Here is a 13,303-nt window from a genome sequence, read left to right as displayed (position 1 = left end):
GGAGTGCGGGGGCCTGGGGGCCCAGGGGCCTGGGGGAAGGGGCAGGACCATATGCCAGGGTGGGATGGGGAGGCTGAGGGGGCCCAGGGCTGGGGAAAGGCAGCACCCCTGAGTGGGGGGGCAGAGGGTCCTGAGAGGGGCCTGGGTAGAGCTGGGTATGCAGGGTGGGCGGTGGCTGCCCCAGGACACCAGGCTGAGGGGCAAAGGGATAGGGGGTCTGTGGGGGTACCAGTCCTGAAGGCTGGGGTGGGAAGAGGTGCGGATGCTGGAGTGGAAGGGGCTGCTGGGGAGGCTGGGGCCCAAACACTGCTCGTGTGGGATGAGGCTGGGGCCCAGCCCTCGGGGCTGAAAAACCTGTGGGCATCCCAGGAGAAAAGTGGTGCTGGGCTGGGGGAGCTGCGAGGGGTGGCTTGGCCCCCATCGGGTAGGTATAGGGCACGGGCAGTGGCTGGGGGGGCGGCCCCGGAAAGCGGGGCCGGGGAGGAGCAGGGGCAGGGTTTGGCCGTGGTGCCGTGTGGCTGGAGATGGGGGCCTGGACGCTATCTACTGTGGTGGTGGCTGGCCGAATCCCCACAGCCAACTCAGGGCCCGAGAACTGGGGAGGTGGGGCTGAGGGCAGGCCTGCAGCTGGTGGGGTGGGCCCGGGCCCCACCCCCCCATAGGGACTGCTCACCATGCCATGCTGCGGCGAGGATCGCGGCACGAGGCCCAGCTCTGGTGTGTAAGCCCCGGCTGTGTAGAGAGCAGGTCCAGGTGCCATGGCCACCACAGGGTGCCCTAGGGCCTGGGGGGCCCTGGGCTGCAACATCTGAGCAGGACCCGAGTAGGTACCAGGCGGTAAGGCGCCTGAGAGATAGTGGGGTCCTGGGCCTGCAGAGCTGGGGAAGGGGCCGGGGGGGAAGTGGAGTGGGGCAGCGGCCCCCAGGAAGGTGTCGGGGGGCAGGCTGCGCAGCTCCTCAGGCAGGTCCCCGGCCTCCACTGCCTCGCCCTCCTCCCTGCGGGGCAGCAGCGGCTTTGGGGCCGTGGGCCGTGGCGGCGGCTTCTTCTTCAGCTCCCTGTAGGACGAGGTAGGGAAGAAGCGGAGCCACACCATCCCCTCAGCCCGACCTCGGTCTCGGCTGCAGCCGCACCCCGGCCCCAGGGCCACACTCACCTGTCCAGGAGCTGCTGGCGGGCTGCCTCACGGGCCTGGCAGGTGGACTGTGCCCGTTCGAGGAGAGCAGCCACCTTGCTCTCCAGGTCTGCATAGAAGTCCTTGCCCTCCTGGGACTTCTTCATCAGGTCCTCATAGGCTTCATAGGAGGCCACCAGGGTCTGCAGCGTGGAGTTCCACCTGGCGGGCAGAAGGGCCGGCAGGAGGTGAGTAGCTGGAGCCCAGCTCTGGGCAGGACTGGGTAGAGGCACAGGGCCAGACACTGACTTTTGGTCCAGTTCACCGAGCACCCGCCGCACAGATGCGTACTGCACGTTGGCCTCTGTCAGTGCCCGGAGAATGTTGTCCTGGGCGGCCAGGTTCTGCTCCAGGTACACCCTCAGCTGATCATACTTCTTCAGCTGCTCCTCAAACAGCTTCTAAGGGAGTGTGTTGGGGGGTGGAGGACAGACACTCAGGGCCTCACCACCTAAGGGTGGAGCCTAGAGTCAGCCCCTGCGTACTGCTCACCCAGCCCCACCTTTATCTCTGAGTGGTCTGTGGTAACCAGTGACGCCGTGATGTCATCCTTCTGGATAAGCTCACGCAGCTGCTGTTCCAGGGACACACGCTGGTCCCGCATCTCCTGCACCTTGGCCAGGATGCGCTTCAGGTTCTGCAGCACTGCCTTGTCCTCTGGGAGCGGCAGTGGTCAGTGAGGCCAGAGAAAACCCCAGCGCCAAGCCTCTCTCCATGGGGACAGGAAGGGGGCTCACCTGGGGTGAGGGCTGGCGTGGGCAGGGCAGCCCGGACCTGGTCCAGAGGCCCACTGAGCAGGCGCAGGTTGCCAACATGCAGATTCATGGCACGGTGCAGCTCGCTGTTGGTGAAGGAGGCCTTCTCATGGACCTCCATGTACTTGGCCCATTCTCGCCTCACCTCTGCCAGCTCGGCCTTGGAGATAGCCGTGCTGGCCCCTGCCTGGCTCACTGCCTCCTGCATCTTCTGCTCTAGCAGCTCATCCTCCTCCAGCAGGTCCCTGATGTCCTTCAGGGAGGCCTCCACATCCGTGAACACACCTGACAGCACTGGGGGCATGTTTAGAGGAGGCGGGGTCAGCTCCCGTGGCAGGCAGACCAGGCATCCAATCTGGCCCATCCCCAGGAGGCAGAACCGCCCCCTCAGTCAGGCTTGTGTGCAGCCCAGTGCTGGCTGAGCAAGACAGAGGGCACACAGGGTGCGGTAGTTCACTGAAGTGTGCAGCGGGTGCTCTGACAGGTGCTGGGAGAGGTGAAAACCTCTATCCTCAGTCAACAAGGGACAGAGAAGGCCGCAGCAGATGACTCCCACGTTCCCGCCCTCCACCTGCTGCTTCTCCTCCTCACTCACCTTGCATGGACTGGACGAGGTTCCTGACGGTGTCGGGCCGGACGCTGAGAGCCGCGCACTTCTCCATGAGCTGGGGTGGGATGTGGCTGTAGGCATCAAGGTTGTCCACTGTCTCAGGATCCAGCTGCATTGAATCCATGAACTGGCTGTTGAGGGGCAACGGGACCAGGTGGGTGCTGGCTCAACCCCTCAGCTACACAAGAAGCCCACTAGGGCAAGCTCCCACCACTGAAGCAAGGTCTGAGGTCCTAGCAGACAACAAATCAGCATCCCAACTGCCACCACAGAACATGCCCAGGGCACTGCTGAAAACAGTGGGACATCCTCCTCTCAAGATGCGTGACTCTCAACTTACAAATCTAGCATACAAGACCCTGGGCAGGGAGGATGCAGCCAGGAGGCCTGCTGGTGCCAACAGACCTTTCATTTACTCCTCTCCCTGTCGCAGGCAGCACTGGGGACCCCACAGAGGTCTGGTGTGTACCCTCCATGCCTCCCACCCAAGCCCTGCACTTACTCCAGGACCTCATTCTTGTCCTCAATCTTGGCCATCATCTCCCGAAGCAGCTTGGCCTTCTCCTCACTGCAGGAGAAGTGAAAGCAATTTGCTGGACGCCCGTGTCTGCTGAGATATTCCAACCCGCCCTGGGCTAATAGGGCCTGCCTATCCTGCCCACCTGTACAGCGACGAGGCTTCATGGGCAGCCATGGGTACCAGTTTGGTGAAGATGTCAGGGCCCGTAACAGCTGGGTCTGTGGGGTTCACTGGTAAGGGCTTCACCAAGGGGGCACCTGGGAGGGGTGAGGAAGAATCGTGGAGACCAGGCCCACTCGAACCTCGACTGCCTCTCTTCTGTCCCATCTTCATCCCCTACCCCGATCCTCGGCCTCCCCTCAGCTTCAGACCTTTTACAGGCTGAAGGGTGTCCAGTGCTGGGACAGCCTCGTGGTAGATGAAATCATTGTCCTTCTTGGCAGAATTGTATCTGGGGGTCAGGAGAAGGAGGAATGGGGAGTCTTGAGTGATCAGCAGGGATCCAGGACCTAGCCTCCCACATGGGCCACTACTCTCTGGCCCTGGTGGCTTCCTCCCAACAATGCAGGCAAAAGGCCAAGACCCTTCCTAACAAAAAGGAACCAGGGCCACCCCGAACCCCAGAAACTCACTTTCCCCCAATGACGTCCATAGTGAAGCGAAGTGCATCTTGCACAGTGTCAGGCTGGCCCTGTAGGGTAGGGATGGGGGTGCTCAGTGCCAACCACAGCCAGTGCCAGGACACCCCTCAGCCCCAGCAGGCTTGCTCCTTGTCTTCCCAGGCTCCGAGGGGCAGCCAGGCTCTTCCTCATCTTTACCTTGGCCAGCTTGATGGCTTCATTGAGCTTGTCCAGGGCACTCTGGAAGTATGCGACCTGCGGGGGACAGAGACCAGTCCGTCCTTCCCTGCTTGGACCCTACTCCTTCTGCCACCCCAACCCCCACCGAGCCTGTGTGGCCATCAGGTGACCCATCAGAAGACAAGGAGCTGAGGAGGTAGCCACGCGCCAGCCCAGCCAACAGCACCACGCTTAGCATCTACCTTCCAGCTCCACCCCACAGCCTACATCTCCCACCAACATCCCCTGAGGGGAGCCTGCTGCGCCTCCTCCGTCCCCTGGGGATGAAGGCTGCACAGATGGGACAACACATGAGGAACACCAGGTCTACAGCGGTGGGGGGGAGGGGGGCAGCCAGGGATGTGGGGGTGAGAGACAGAAGAAGGGTCCCCACGAGGATCTGACTAACAAGGCTGGGACCAGTCCAGAGTCCCCTCCTTGCCACGGCTCACTCACCCGCTCTCCGAACTTCTGCTGCTCCTCAGCCTGCTTCCCCATGTGCAACTGGGAAAGAAGAGATGTCACTACTTACTTCCTGAGCTATGGCAACTCAGCCCAGCCCAGCCCTGGTGGCCACGGTGCCCTCACATGAGCCACAGCCGCAAAGTAGTAGATCTTCATCTGTACCAGCTTCTTCCAGTCCTTCTGGATCCGGCCCAGCAGTGAGGCGGTATCGGGGTTCTCCAAGGCCCGGCACGCCTCCTTGTAGTAATCCACCACCTAGAAGCCAGGACAGGGCTATAGTTGGGGATCGGGAGTAAACCAAAAGCCTGGCATCAGTCCCTTGTGGGCCACCGTCTATCCCTGTCCCTACCTGTGCACTGATGCGAGCCACCAGAAAGCTCTTCCTGTTGTCCAACATGGACTTCTCCAGAAGGCACTCCTGAGCCTGGCCCTGGAAGAGCAGATGGAGATGCACTCCATTCCTCACCGGCACAGACCACACGGATGCCCTCTCCGCCCAGCCTCCCACACTCCAAGCAGCACAGCCCTGCTCCTGATCCACCTGGGGCTCAAAAGATCAAAGCCCAGGCCTCTGCTTGTCCCTCACTGCCATGTGCACAGGACCTCTAGGATCCAGCCCCAACCGTGCCCGGCCCTGGATTCAACTCGGCCCCAACAAGGGCGTCTCCTCACCAGCATGAGGTTGACATTGAGAGTGAGGATCTGCCGGCTCATGTCAACGCTGTAGGCATGAGGGAAGTGCTCGCGCAGGTAGGCAAAGGCACCTGCTGCGCACTGGAAGTGAGTGCAGGAGACCTTCATGCCCTGGGAGAGAACAGGGGAGGATGCCAGAAGCAGAGCCGCAGAGCTGCCGGTGTCCACTCCACGGGCAGGATTCACACTCTGGAGGCTGACAACACTCAGCACCCCTCCCTGGTTCTGTCCTACGACCCACCCACTGCCCCTACCCTCCTCACCTCCTCAGACATGCGCTTGTCCATGGCCCCCAGCATGGAGTGCAGCGCCCCTGGGGAGGCACAGAACACGGGGTCAGGGCTAGCCTGGGGCTGCCGGTGTCACCCATGATCAGGACAACAGGGGTCTGGGGCAGTTGGTCCAAGGACACCAAAGCTGGAGTAAATGGGGTCTCGGTCTCTGGCTCTGCACCAGGCAGGGATGGGGTGGAAGGGAAGGGGCTCCTGCCATCCACAGCCCTCAGCCTACAAGTCCAGTCTCAGAGCCTCAGGGATTGCCTACACAGGACTCGGGGCTCCCCAGGCTGAGGCTGAGCCATCAGGGTTGACGGCAAGGCCAGTCTAGGCCAGCCTTGTTCTCCTCCTGCTGGAAGCAACCCAAGCCACAAGGGGGGCCGGGATCTGTCCAGTCAGAAGAGAGAGGCCACCCCTCTGGGCCAGAGCACACTAGCAACACCATGTGGCAGCCAGCCTGGCAGAGCCTCTCCCCAGCAGGCTGGCTCCCTGTGGGCCAGAAGAGAGGCACCAGCGGAGCTGTGGGAAGGCAGGGGGAGGGTCAGAATCCAGGTGTCTACCTTCCATCAGCCCACTGCCCTTGTGGCGGCCTGCTGAGCTGAGGTGGGGTGGGGTGGGCAGGGCTGGGAGGTAGGGCCATGGGGAAGGGTTAGGTGGCTCACCAAGGTTGTAGAGAATGCAGGCCTGCTCATACTTGATGTCTTCATGGGCCACAGACTTGCCTGAGAAGATCTCAGTCCTGTGGACAGGTCACCCCAGTCATTTCGAGTGAAGGAGCTGGTGAAGCGACCTGCCACCCCCAGTGTGGTGTCGGATGGGAGGGAAGCCTGGGGAGACCACACCAAGCCACTCCCCATGCTGTGTAGCAAGGAAAAGAAAGCGGGGGGCGGGGGAAGAGGGGCATCCCCACCACCCAGACACCCCCGGGCTGTCCCAGGCAACCTCCAGGCTCCCCCCAGCCCTGCCAGCTCTCACCAGGTGACAGAAACAGCGGCCTCCTGGCCTGAGCCCATGGGGACCCGACTCTGCAGGTAGTGGAGCTGGCCCAGGTACTTGCGGAGGACACTGCAGCCCTCAAAGTCCCGTGGAACACGAACAGCATTCTGGGGGATGGATGGGAGAAGCAGGCCTCCTGTCATTTGGAGTAGAAGACAGGCAGGGCTGTCCACCCACAAATGCCCAGGAAATAATCGGGGCTGGGGGACTGCACAGTCTAAGGGACCCAAAGAAAGCCCGCAGCTACCTGTAGTCATTCAACAACCATCCTACCAGCCAGGACTGTTGGACTGAATCATTCCCACTTCTCCAGGAGGCAGTTTAAAACATGCATTAAAAATTTTAATGTACTTAATGTTTGACCCACAGTTCTGTATCTAAAAATATACAGTAAGAAATCCAGAAAAGCAAATGCTTGGATGAGCATGCAAGGATATTCATCACATTAACAGGGCCAAATACTGGATGCCACCAAAACTTCCATTAAAGAGGATTAAATAAATTATGTCAAGGCTACCCACAAAAGAGAATACTCTGCAGCCGTGAAAACTGAAGACAAGGATCTCTACTGATATGTTAAGACGTCCATAACACATTTATTGTTGGGGGGAAAAAAGCATGTAACAGATGAGCAACATAATTTCATTTTTATAAAATCATATGGAAATTGATATCAACTAGGTATATAAACAGAGAGAAAAAAATCTAGACAGTTAAGTGATTATCCCTGGATAGTAGGGTTTAAGTAATTTATCTTATCCTATACATGCATACAGAGACACATTTGATTCTTTATAGTGCTTATGTATTCTTTTATATGAACAATTTTCAATTTTTATAGTAAGCAATAAAGCTAGTCCCATTTGGGGAAAAAACAAAACAAAGTGAACCCTCCGCTCAAACAAACGGAAGAAGAGACAGTATGTCCTCCAAGAAGCAGGTGCACAAAGAGTGGAGGGGCTAGAATCGCTGTGCATACCCTAACCCCACCTGCTGGAGCGACCAGAGAGCCCCACACCAGGGTTCCAGCAGCCGAGGGGCCCACTAGAGAGCTACTGGGCACCAGCTAGAAGAAATCCTCTAGGGGACTTCCCTGGTGGTACAGTGGTTCAGACTCCACGCTCCCAATGCAGGGGTTGGGGGCACAGGTTCGATCCCTGGTGGGGGAACTAAGATCCTGCATGCTGCTCAGCACACCGTCCCCCCCCAACCAAAAAAAAAAAAAAAAAAACCTCTAGGACAAGACACTCCAGAGCTGGGCTCTGAGCCTTCTGTCTGGGATGCTCAGAAGGGATGCAGATACCCTGTGGGACATCAGAGGAGGAAGAGTCTAGCACTGGTCCACTCAACACCACTTCCCAGCAATGTCTTGGGGGACCATCTCCCCTCTGGGCCTCAGTCTCCTCTTTCAACAGGAATGCTAAGCTCCCTCTCTGCCCTCTACAATGCCCACTGCAAGGATAAGGCGTGTCACAGCCATACTGCTGAGGTGCCACCTCGAGGGGCCTATCCCACAGGCCAAGGCTTCTCATATAGTCATTCTTATCACTCCCCTCCCCATCATACTTCCACGATAATGAAATGGCACTTAACGTTTTCCATTTTTTAAAGTGGAGCCACATCCTAAGCAGTTAACATCTCTAAAATAATAGGTATGATGTGCTAGCTACACATTTTTAAAATATTAAAGAATATACAAAAAAATTTAAAAATGTTTGTCTTTGTACTTCCTAAAACCATCTTTGGGAAACAAGGGAAGCAACCCTCCCTCCAGGTCATGGAGATTCACCTGCACCCTTTAATCCAACCAAGAATGCAGCTGCTTCTTGTCCCACCCTGGCCTGTCACACTCTGAGGAACTGCATGTGGTAGGAGCAGAACAGAACAGGGGAGTCTGAAAACAAGCCCGGCCGCCACACCACACCCACTCCCCCACCCTCCAACAACCCCCTCACCACCTCTGTCAGTTTAATTCCCTGTGATCACAGAACCAAAAATTTATTCCAGAGTAACTGAAAAGTCTTCTTAAAGAATTACTTCAGGGCTTCCCTGGTGGCACAGTGGTTAAGAATCCGCCTGCCAATGCAGGGGACACGGTTTCGAGCCCTGGCCTGGGAAGACCCCACATGCCGCGGAGCAACTAAGCCCGTGTGCCACATCTACTGAGCGTGCGCTCTAGAGCCCGCAAGCCACAACTACCGAGCCCACGTGCCACAACTACTGAAGCCCACGTGCCTAGAGCCCATGCTCTGCAACAAGAGAAGCCACCGCAATGAGAAGCCCGCGCACCGCAACAAAGAGTAGCCCCCGCTCACCATAACTAGAGAAACCCAGCGCACAGCAACGAAGACCCAACTCAGCCAAAAATTCAATATAAAAATAAATAAATAAATAAAATTTTAAAAAAAGAATTACTTCAGGCCCAGTTTTACAGATGAGGAAACTGAGGCCCAGATCAGGAAAAGAGAATTGCCTACAGATTTCCAGATTATATCCACCTTCCATTTCCACTGCAAATCAATGAGTTATGGTAAAAGGTTAACTTGACTTATGCTGTCTCTGCTTTCTACATCTCTGTGCTTTCATAAATCTCCTGTAATTCACTAAAAACTGGACCAGTGTTCTAAAACGTCTGTAATAGTTCATTTAGTTACTCTATTTTATTTTCACTTTATACATTGCTGAATCTGGGAGTTTTCTTGATCTGATAATTTTTTTTTCACTGAAATAATTATTATCAGCGTTCTATGTAAGAAAGTTTGTTCTGTGGTTTCACTGAAGAAACACTGACCTAGTCCAACTCCCACACTCTTTCAATGAGTAACTCAAGCCCCAGGAAGGGGAAAGTGACTATCCCGATGTCCTTCTGTGAGCTGTCTGTGCTGGGAACAGCCTCAGATCTGGAGCATTCTTGGGGTTGGCTCTCTCCAGCCCACTGCTGTGTGCAGGCTGCCTGCCTCAGAAGAGGCTTTGGAGCTGGGTGACAATGCTCCCTCGAGGGTGTTGTGTGTGCACGTGCACCTGTGTGCACAAAACAATGGTAGTCTGAGGGGTTAAGATTATCTCATTAGTTTTCAAACTCTTCAAACAAAATCTTTTTTTTTTTTAATTTAATTTACACGGAGTATTCTGGGAAGGTAGCAGAGTAGGAAGCACCAGAAATCTGGCTCCCCACATAGACAACAAATGCACTGGCAGCATCTGTCTGATGTAACTGTTCTAGAACTCCTGGAGTCTACTGAGGACTTGCAAATGTGCAGAGGAATGTTTGGATAAATTTTGGTGAATTTCAGCCCTTAGCACAATCGCAGCTACCCAGTGCCCATCCCTGTGCAGGCAGCCTTGCATGTGTTCCTGGAGCAGCTTGCGCACACAGCCTGTGGGAGCCAGGGTTGGCAATGAGGACGCTGTCCTCCAAATATCAGGGATCTGCTCTGATCAGGGCTGATCGCGCTGCTTCTGATCTCAGAGGTGCAAAGAGGTGGCGGACACTGTTGTTACACCTCCCCCTGCTGTTGCACTCCCCCTCTGGCTGAAGTGACTTCAAGGGGATTTAAAGCACCAGTGCTTCTCCCCCCCTCATCCCTTCATTTTTCTCTTTTTCTCCTTTTGGGAGCCAGATATTGAGGACTATTGGATTCAAAAGCAACCACATATTCAGAGGAAGTTAGACAGTCATCATGCATACCCAGGGGAAGGCAAAGGCTCAAAAAAGACCTGAGAAGACTTTAAGTCCACACCTCAGACTGATTCTTGGCACAGAGACAGCCTACAACATTCCAAACAAACAAACAGCAAACCCTGGGAAAAGGGGAGATTCTGATTTCCAGAGTCACCACATCATTAGATTTAAATGTCCGGTTTTCAACAACAAGAATACAAGACATATAAAGAAATAGGAAAATATGACTCATTTAAAGGGACAAAAACAAACAAACAAACAAACTGTTCCTGAAAAAGATGTGATGACAGCTCTACTAGATAAACAACTGTCTTAAAGATACTCAAAGAACTAAAGGAAGATGCGGAAAAACGTCAAGAAAACGACATAGAGAACAAAATGGAAATATCAACGAGACAGAAAACTTAAAAAGAAACCAAAAAGAAATTCTGAAGCTGTAAAGTACAATAACTGAGTTGAAAAATTCACTAGAGTGATTCAAAGGCAGATTTGAGTAGGTAAATGAAACCATCAGTGAAATCAAAGGACAATTGAGGGGACTTCCCTGGTGGTCCAGTGGGTAAGACTCTGCGCTCTCAATGCCGGGGGGGCCTGGGTTTGATCCCTGGTCGGGGAACTAGATTCTGCATGCAAGCCACAACTAAGAGTTCACATGCCACAACTAAGAAGCCCACATGCCACAACTAAGAGTCCGCAAGTGGCAACTAAGACCTGGCACAGCCTAAATATTTTTTTTTAAAAAAGTCTAGGACAACTGCAATTATCAAGTCTAAGGAACAGAAAGAAAAATTATTGAAGTGAACAGAGCCTAAGGGACCCATGAGACACCATCAAACAGATCAACATACACATTGTGGAAGTCCCAGAAGAAGAGAGAAAGGGGCAGAGAGAATATGTGAAGAAATAATGGCAAAAAATTTTCCAAATTTGACTAAAGACATGAAATATAAACATCCAAGAAGCTTAATGAACTTTAAGTAAAATGAACTCAGAGACCCACACCAGGAAAAAATTATAATCAAACTGTTGAAAGACAAAGAGAACCTGGGAAGCAGCACAAGAGAAGTGACTCATCAAATACAAGGAATCCTCAATGGGATTATCAGCAGATTTCTCATCAGAAACTTTGGAGAACTGAAGGCAGTAGGTTGATATATTCCAAGTGCTAAAAGAAAAACACTGTCAACCAAAAATCCTATATCTGGCAAAACTGAGGAGAAATCAAAAGACATTCCCATCTAAACAAAAACTGAGGGAATTCACCACCACTAGATCTGCCCTACAAGAAATGCTAAAAGGAGTCCTATAGACTGAAATAAAAGGACACCTGATAGTAACTTGAAGCCATATGAAGAAGTCAAGATCCCAGTAAAGGTACGCTGTACATGGGCAATTATATAAGCTAATATTATTATAACACTGGTGTGTGACTCCACCTTTTGTTTTCTACATAAGAGGCTAATAGTTTTTAAAAATTCAATTTACACACAGTAGTCTTTAAAGAATATATCTTTAGCATATATAAACATACCAATTAATTATCCCTGCTTTGGGGGGAAGATACAATCTCCTACACTTAGAAATTATAAATAAAAATTTTATTTAAATCCTCTTTTGTTATTTAAATAGAAACAGTTGTTTTTAACTACTTTCAAACAGAGTAGCAAATGAGATAATTCACCTTTCTGACAATTTCCTCTTAAGAACAGTGTCACCTTCTTTAAAAGGCAGGTAAGTTCCTCTACTTCAACATAATAAAGGCTATATATGAAAAGCCCAAAGACCTAAATATAAGAGCTGAAACTATAAAACTCTTAGAAGAAATAAAAGGGAAAATCTTCGTGGCATTGAATTTGGCAATGATTTCTTGGATGTGACTTGAAGAGCACAAGCAACAACAAAAAAATTGTAAACTGGACTACATCAAAATTTAAAACTTCTGAGCATCAAAAGGACACAATCAACAAAGTAAAAAGGCAACCCATGGAATGGAAGAAAATACTTGCAAATCATATATCTGATAAGTGGTTAATATCCAGAATATATGAAGAACTCCTACAACTTAACAACAGAAACTCGATTCAAAAATGGATAAAAAGGGACTTCCCTGGTAGCGCAGTGGTTAAGAATCTGCCTGCCAATGCAGGGGACACGGGTTCGATCCCTGGTTTGGGAAGATCCTACATGCCGCGGAGCAACCAAGCCCATGCACCACAACTACAGAGCCTGTGCTCTAGAGCCCGAGAGCCACAACTACTGAGCCCACGTGCCACAACTACTGAAGCCCACGCGCCTGGAGCCCATGTTCTGCAACAAGAGAAGCCACTGCAATGAGAAGCCCGCGCACCACAACTAGAGAAAGCCCACGCACAGCAACGAAGACCCAACACAGCCAAAACAAAAATGGATAAAGGGGATCAGAATCAAGATGGTGGAGTAGTAGGACATGGAACGTATCTCTTCCCACAAATACATCAAGAATACGTTTACAGATGGAACAATTCTCACACAACACCTACTGAACACTAGCAGAAGACCTCAAACACCTGAAAGGACAAGAAAGATCGCCACGTAACTGGGTACGGCAAAAGGAAAAAAAAATAAGGAGGAAGCAGATGGGTCCTGCACCCCTAGGAGGGAGCTGAAGGAGAGAGGTTCCCACACCCTGGGAAGTCCCCTCACCAGAGGAAAGATCAGCAGGGACAGAAAAGAAGCTTCCAAGGCTCAGAGAAAGCAACAACCAGTTAGTGGCAGGAAGGACAGCCAGAGATTACACAAATGGGCCGTGCCACTGCCCTGTGCATCCCAGCCTTAGAAGCACCTTTGCTGGTATGGGCAGGGGCTGGGTGCTGGAACGTGGGGTTTAGGACAGACCCGGGGAGAGGACTGCTGTTGGCTGCATGGAGACAGCCTAAAGGGGCTGGAGTGTGGAGCACAGCGACCAGGAGTGTTCATGGAAGAAGCCCAGGCTGCCACAGAAGCGAAGTGCCATTGTTATGTGGCGCAGGAAGGGAGAGATGGGGCCACCATTGCAGCCTCTTTCCCCACCCACCAGCTCCTACCTCCATAGGCTCTGGCCGCTGCCCCAGCTCCCTTCTGCCTGGGCAGGCCAATGCACTCCAGCTGCCATCTCAGTTCCCTCCCACCTGGGCAGGCTCACAAGTTCCAGCCACTGCTTCAGCAGCCCTGGGCGCAGACACCAGTGGGTTGCCCACACACAGAGGTGGGGCTGAAATCACAGCTGAGCCCCACGGGCCGTGTGACTTAGGAAGCAGAGATGAAATCTCTCCCTGTGGC

General features: G+C 53.2%; 1 protein-coding gene across 1 annotated transcript in view; it reads right to left on the bottom strand.

Moving 5' to 3' along the window:
• Positions 1 to 13,303, bottom strand: part of PTPN23 (protein tyrosine phosphatase non-receptor type 23) — a 37,141-nt gene that overhangs the window by 2,323 nt on the left and 21,515 nt on the right. Inside the window, 19 exon segments of the mRNA XM_024751470.1 lie at positions 1 to 10; positions 13 to 1,055; positions 1,154 to 1,333; positions 1,421 to 1,572; positions 1,674 to 1,828; positions 1,909 to 2,220; positions 2,522 to 2,667; positions 3,039 to 3,104; positions 3,199 to 3,313; positions 3,428 to 3,507; positions 3,689 to 3,747; positions 3,875 to 3,931; positions 4,352 to 4,399; positions 4,484 to 4,615; positions 4,710 to 4,790; positions 5,033 to 5,164; positions 5,317 to 5,366; positions 5,991 to 6,067; positions 6,304 to 6,431. The exon segment at positions 1 to 10 is cut by the window's left edge and continues 667 nt beyond it. Coding sequence (XP_024607238.1) covers positions 1 to 10; positions 13 to 1,055; positions 1,154 to 1,333; positions 1,421 to 1,572; positions 1,674 to 1,828; positions 1,909 to 2,220; positions 2,522 to 2,667; positions 3,039 to 3,104; positions 3,199 to 3,313; positions 3,428 to 3,507; positions 3,689 to 3,747; positions 3,875 to 3,931; positions 4,352 to 4,399; positions 4,484 to 4,615; positions 4,710 to 4,790; positions 5,033 to 5,164; positions 5,317 to 5,366; positions 5,991 to 6,067; positions 6,304 to 6,431 — 3,023 coding nt within the window.

Source organism: Neophocaena asiaeorientalis, unplaced genomic scaffold (assembly GCF_003031525.2).
Source record: "Neophocaena asiaeorientalis asiaeorientalis breed wild unplaced genomic scaffold, Neophocaena_asiaeorientalis_V1.1 scaffold221, whole genome shotgun sequence".
Taxonomy (NCBI): Eukaryota; Metazoa; Chordata; class Mammalia; order Artiodactyla; family Phocoenidae; genus Neophocaena; species Neophocaena asiaeorientalis.
The sequence above is the reverse complement of the archived record's forward strand: the minus strand, read 5'-3'. Positions and strand labels throughout refer to the sequence as shown.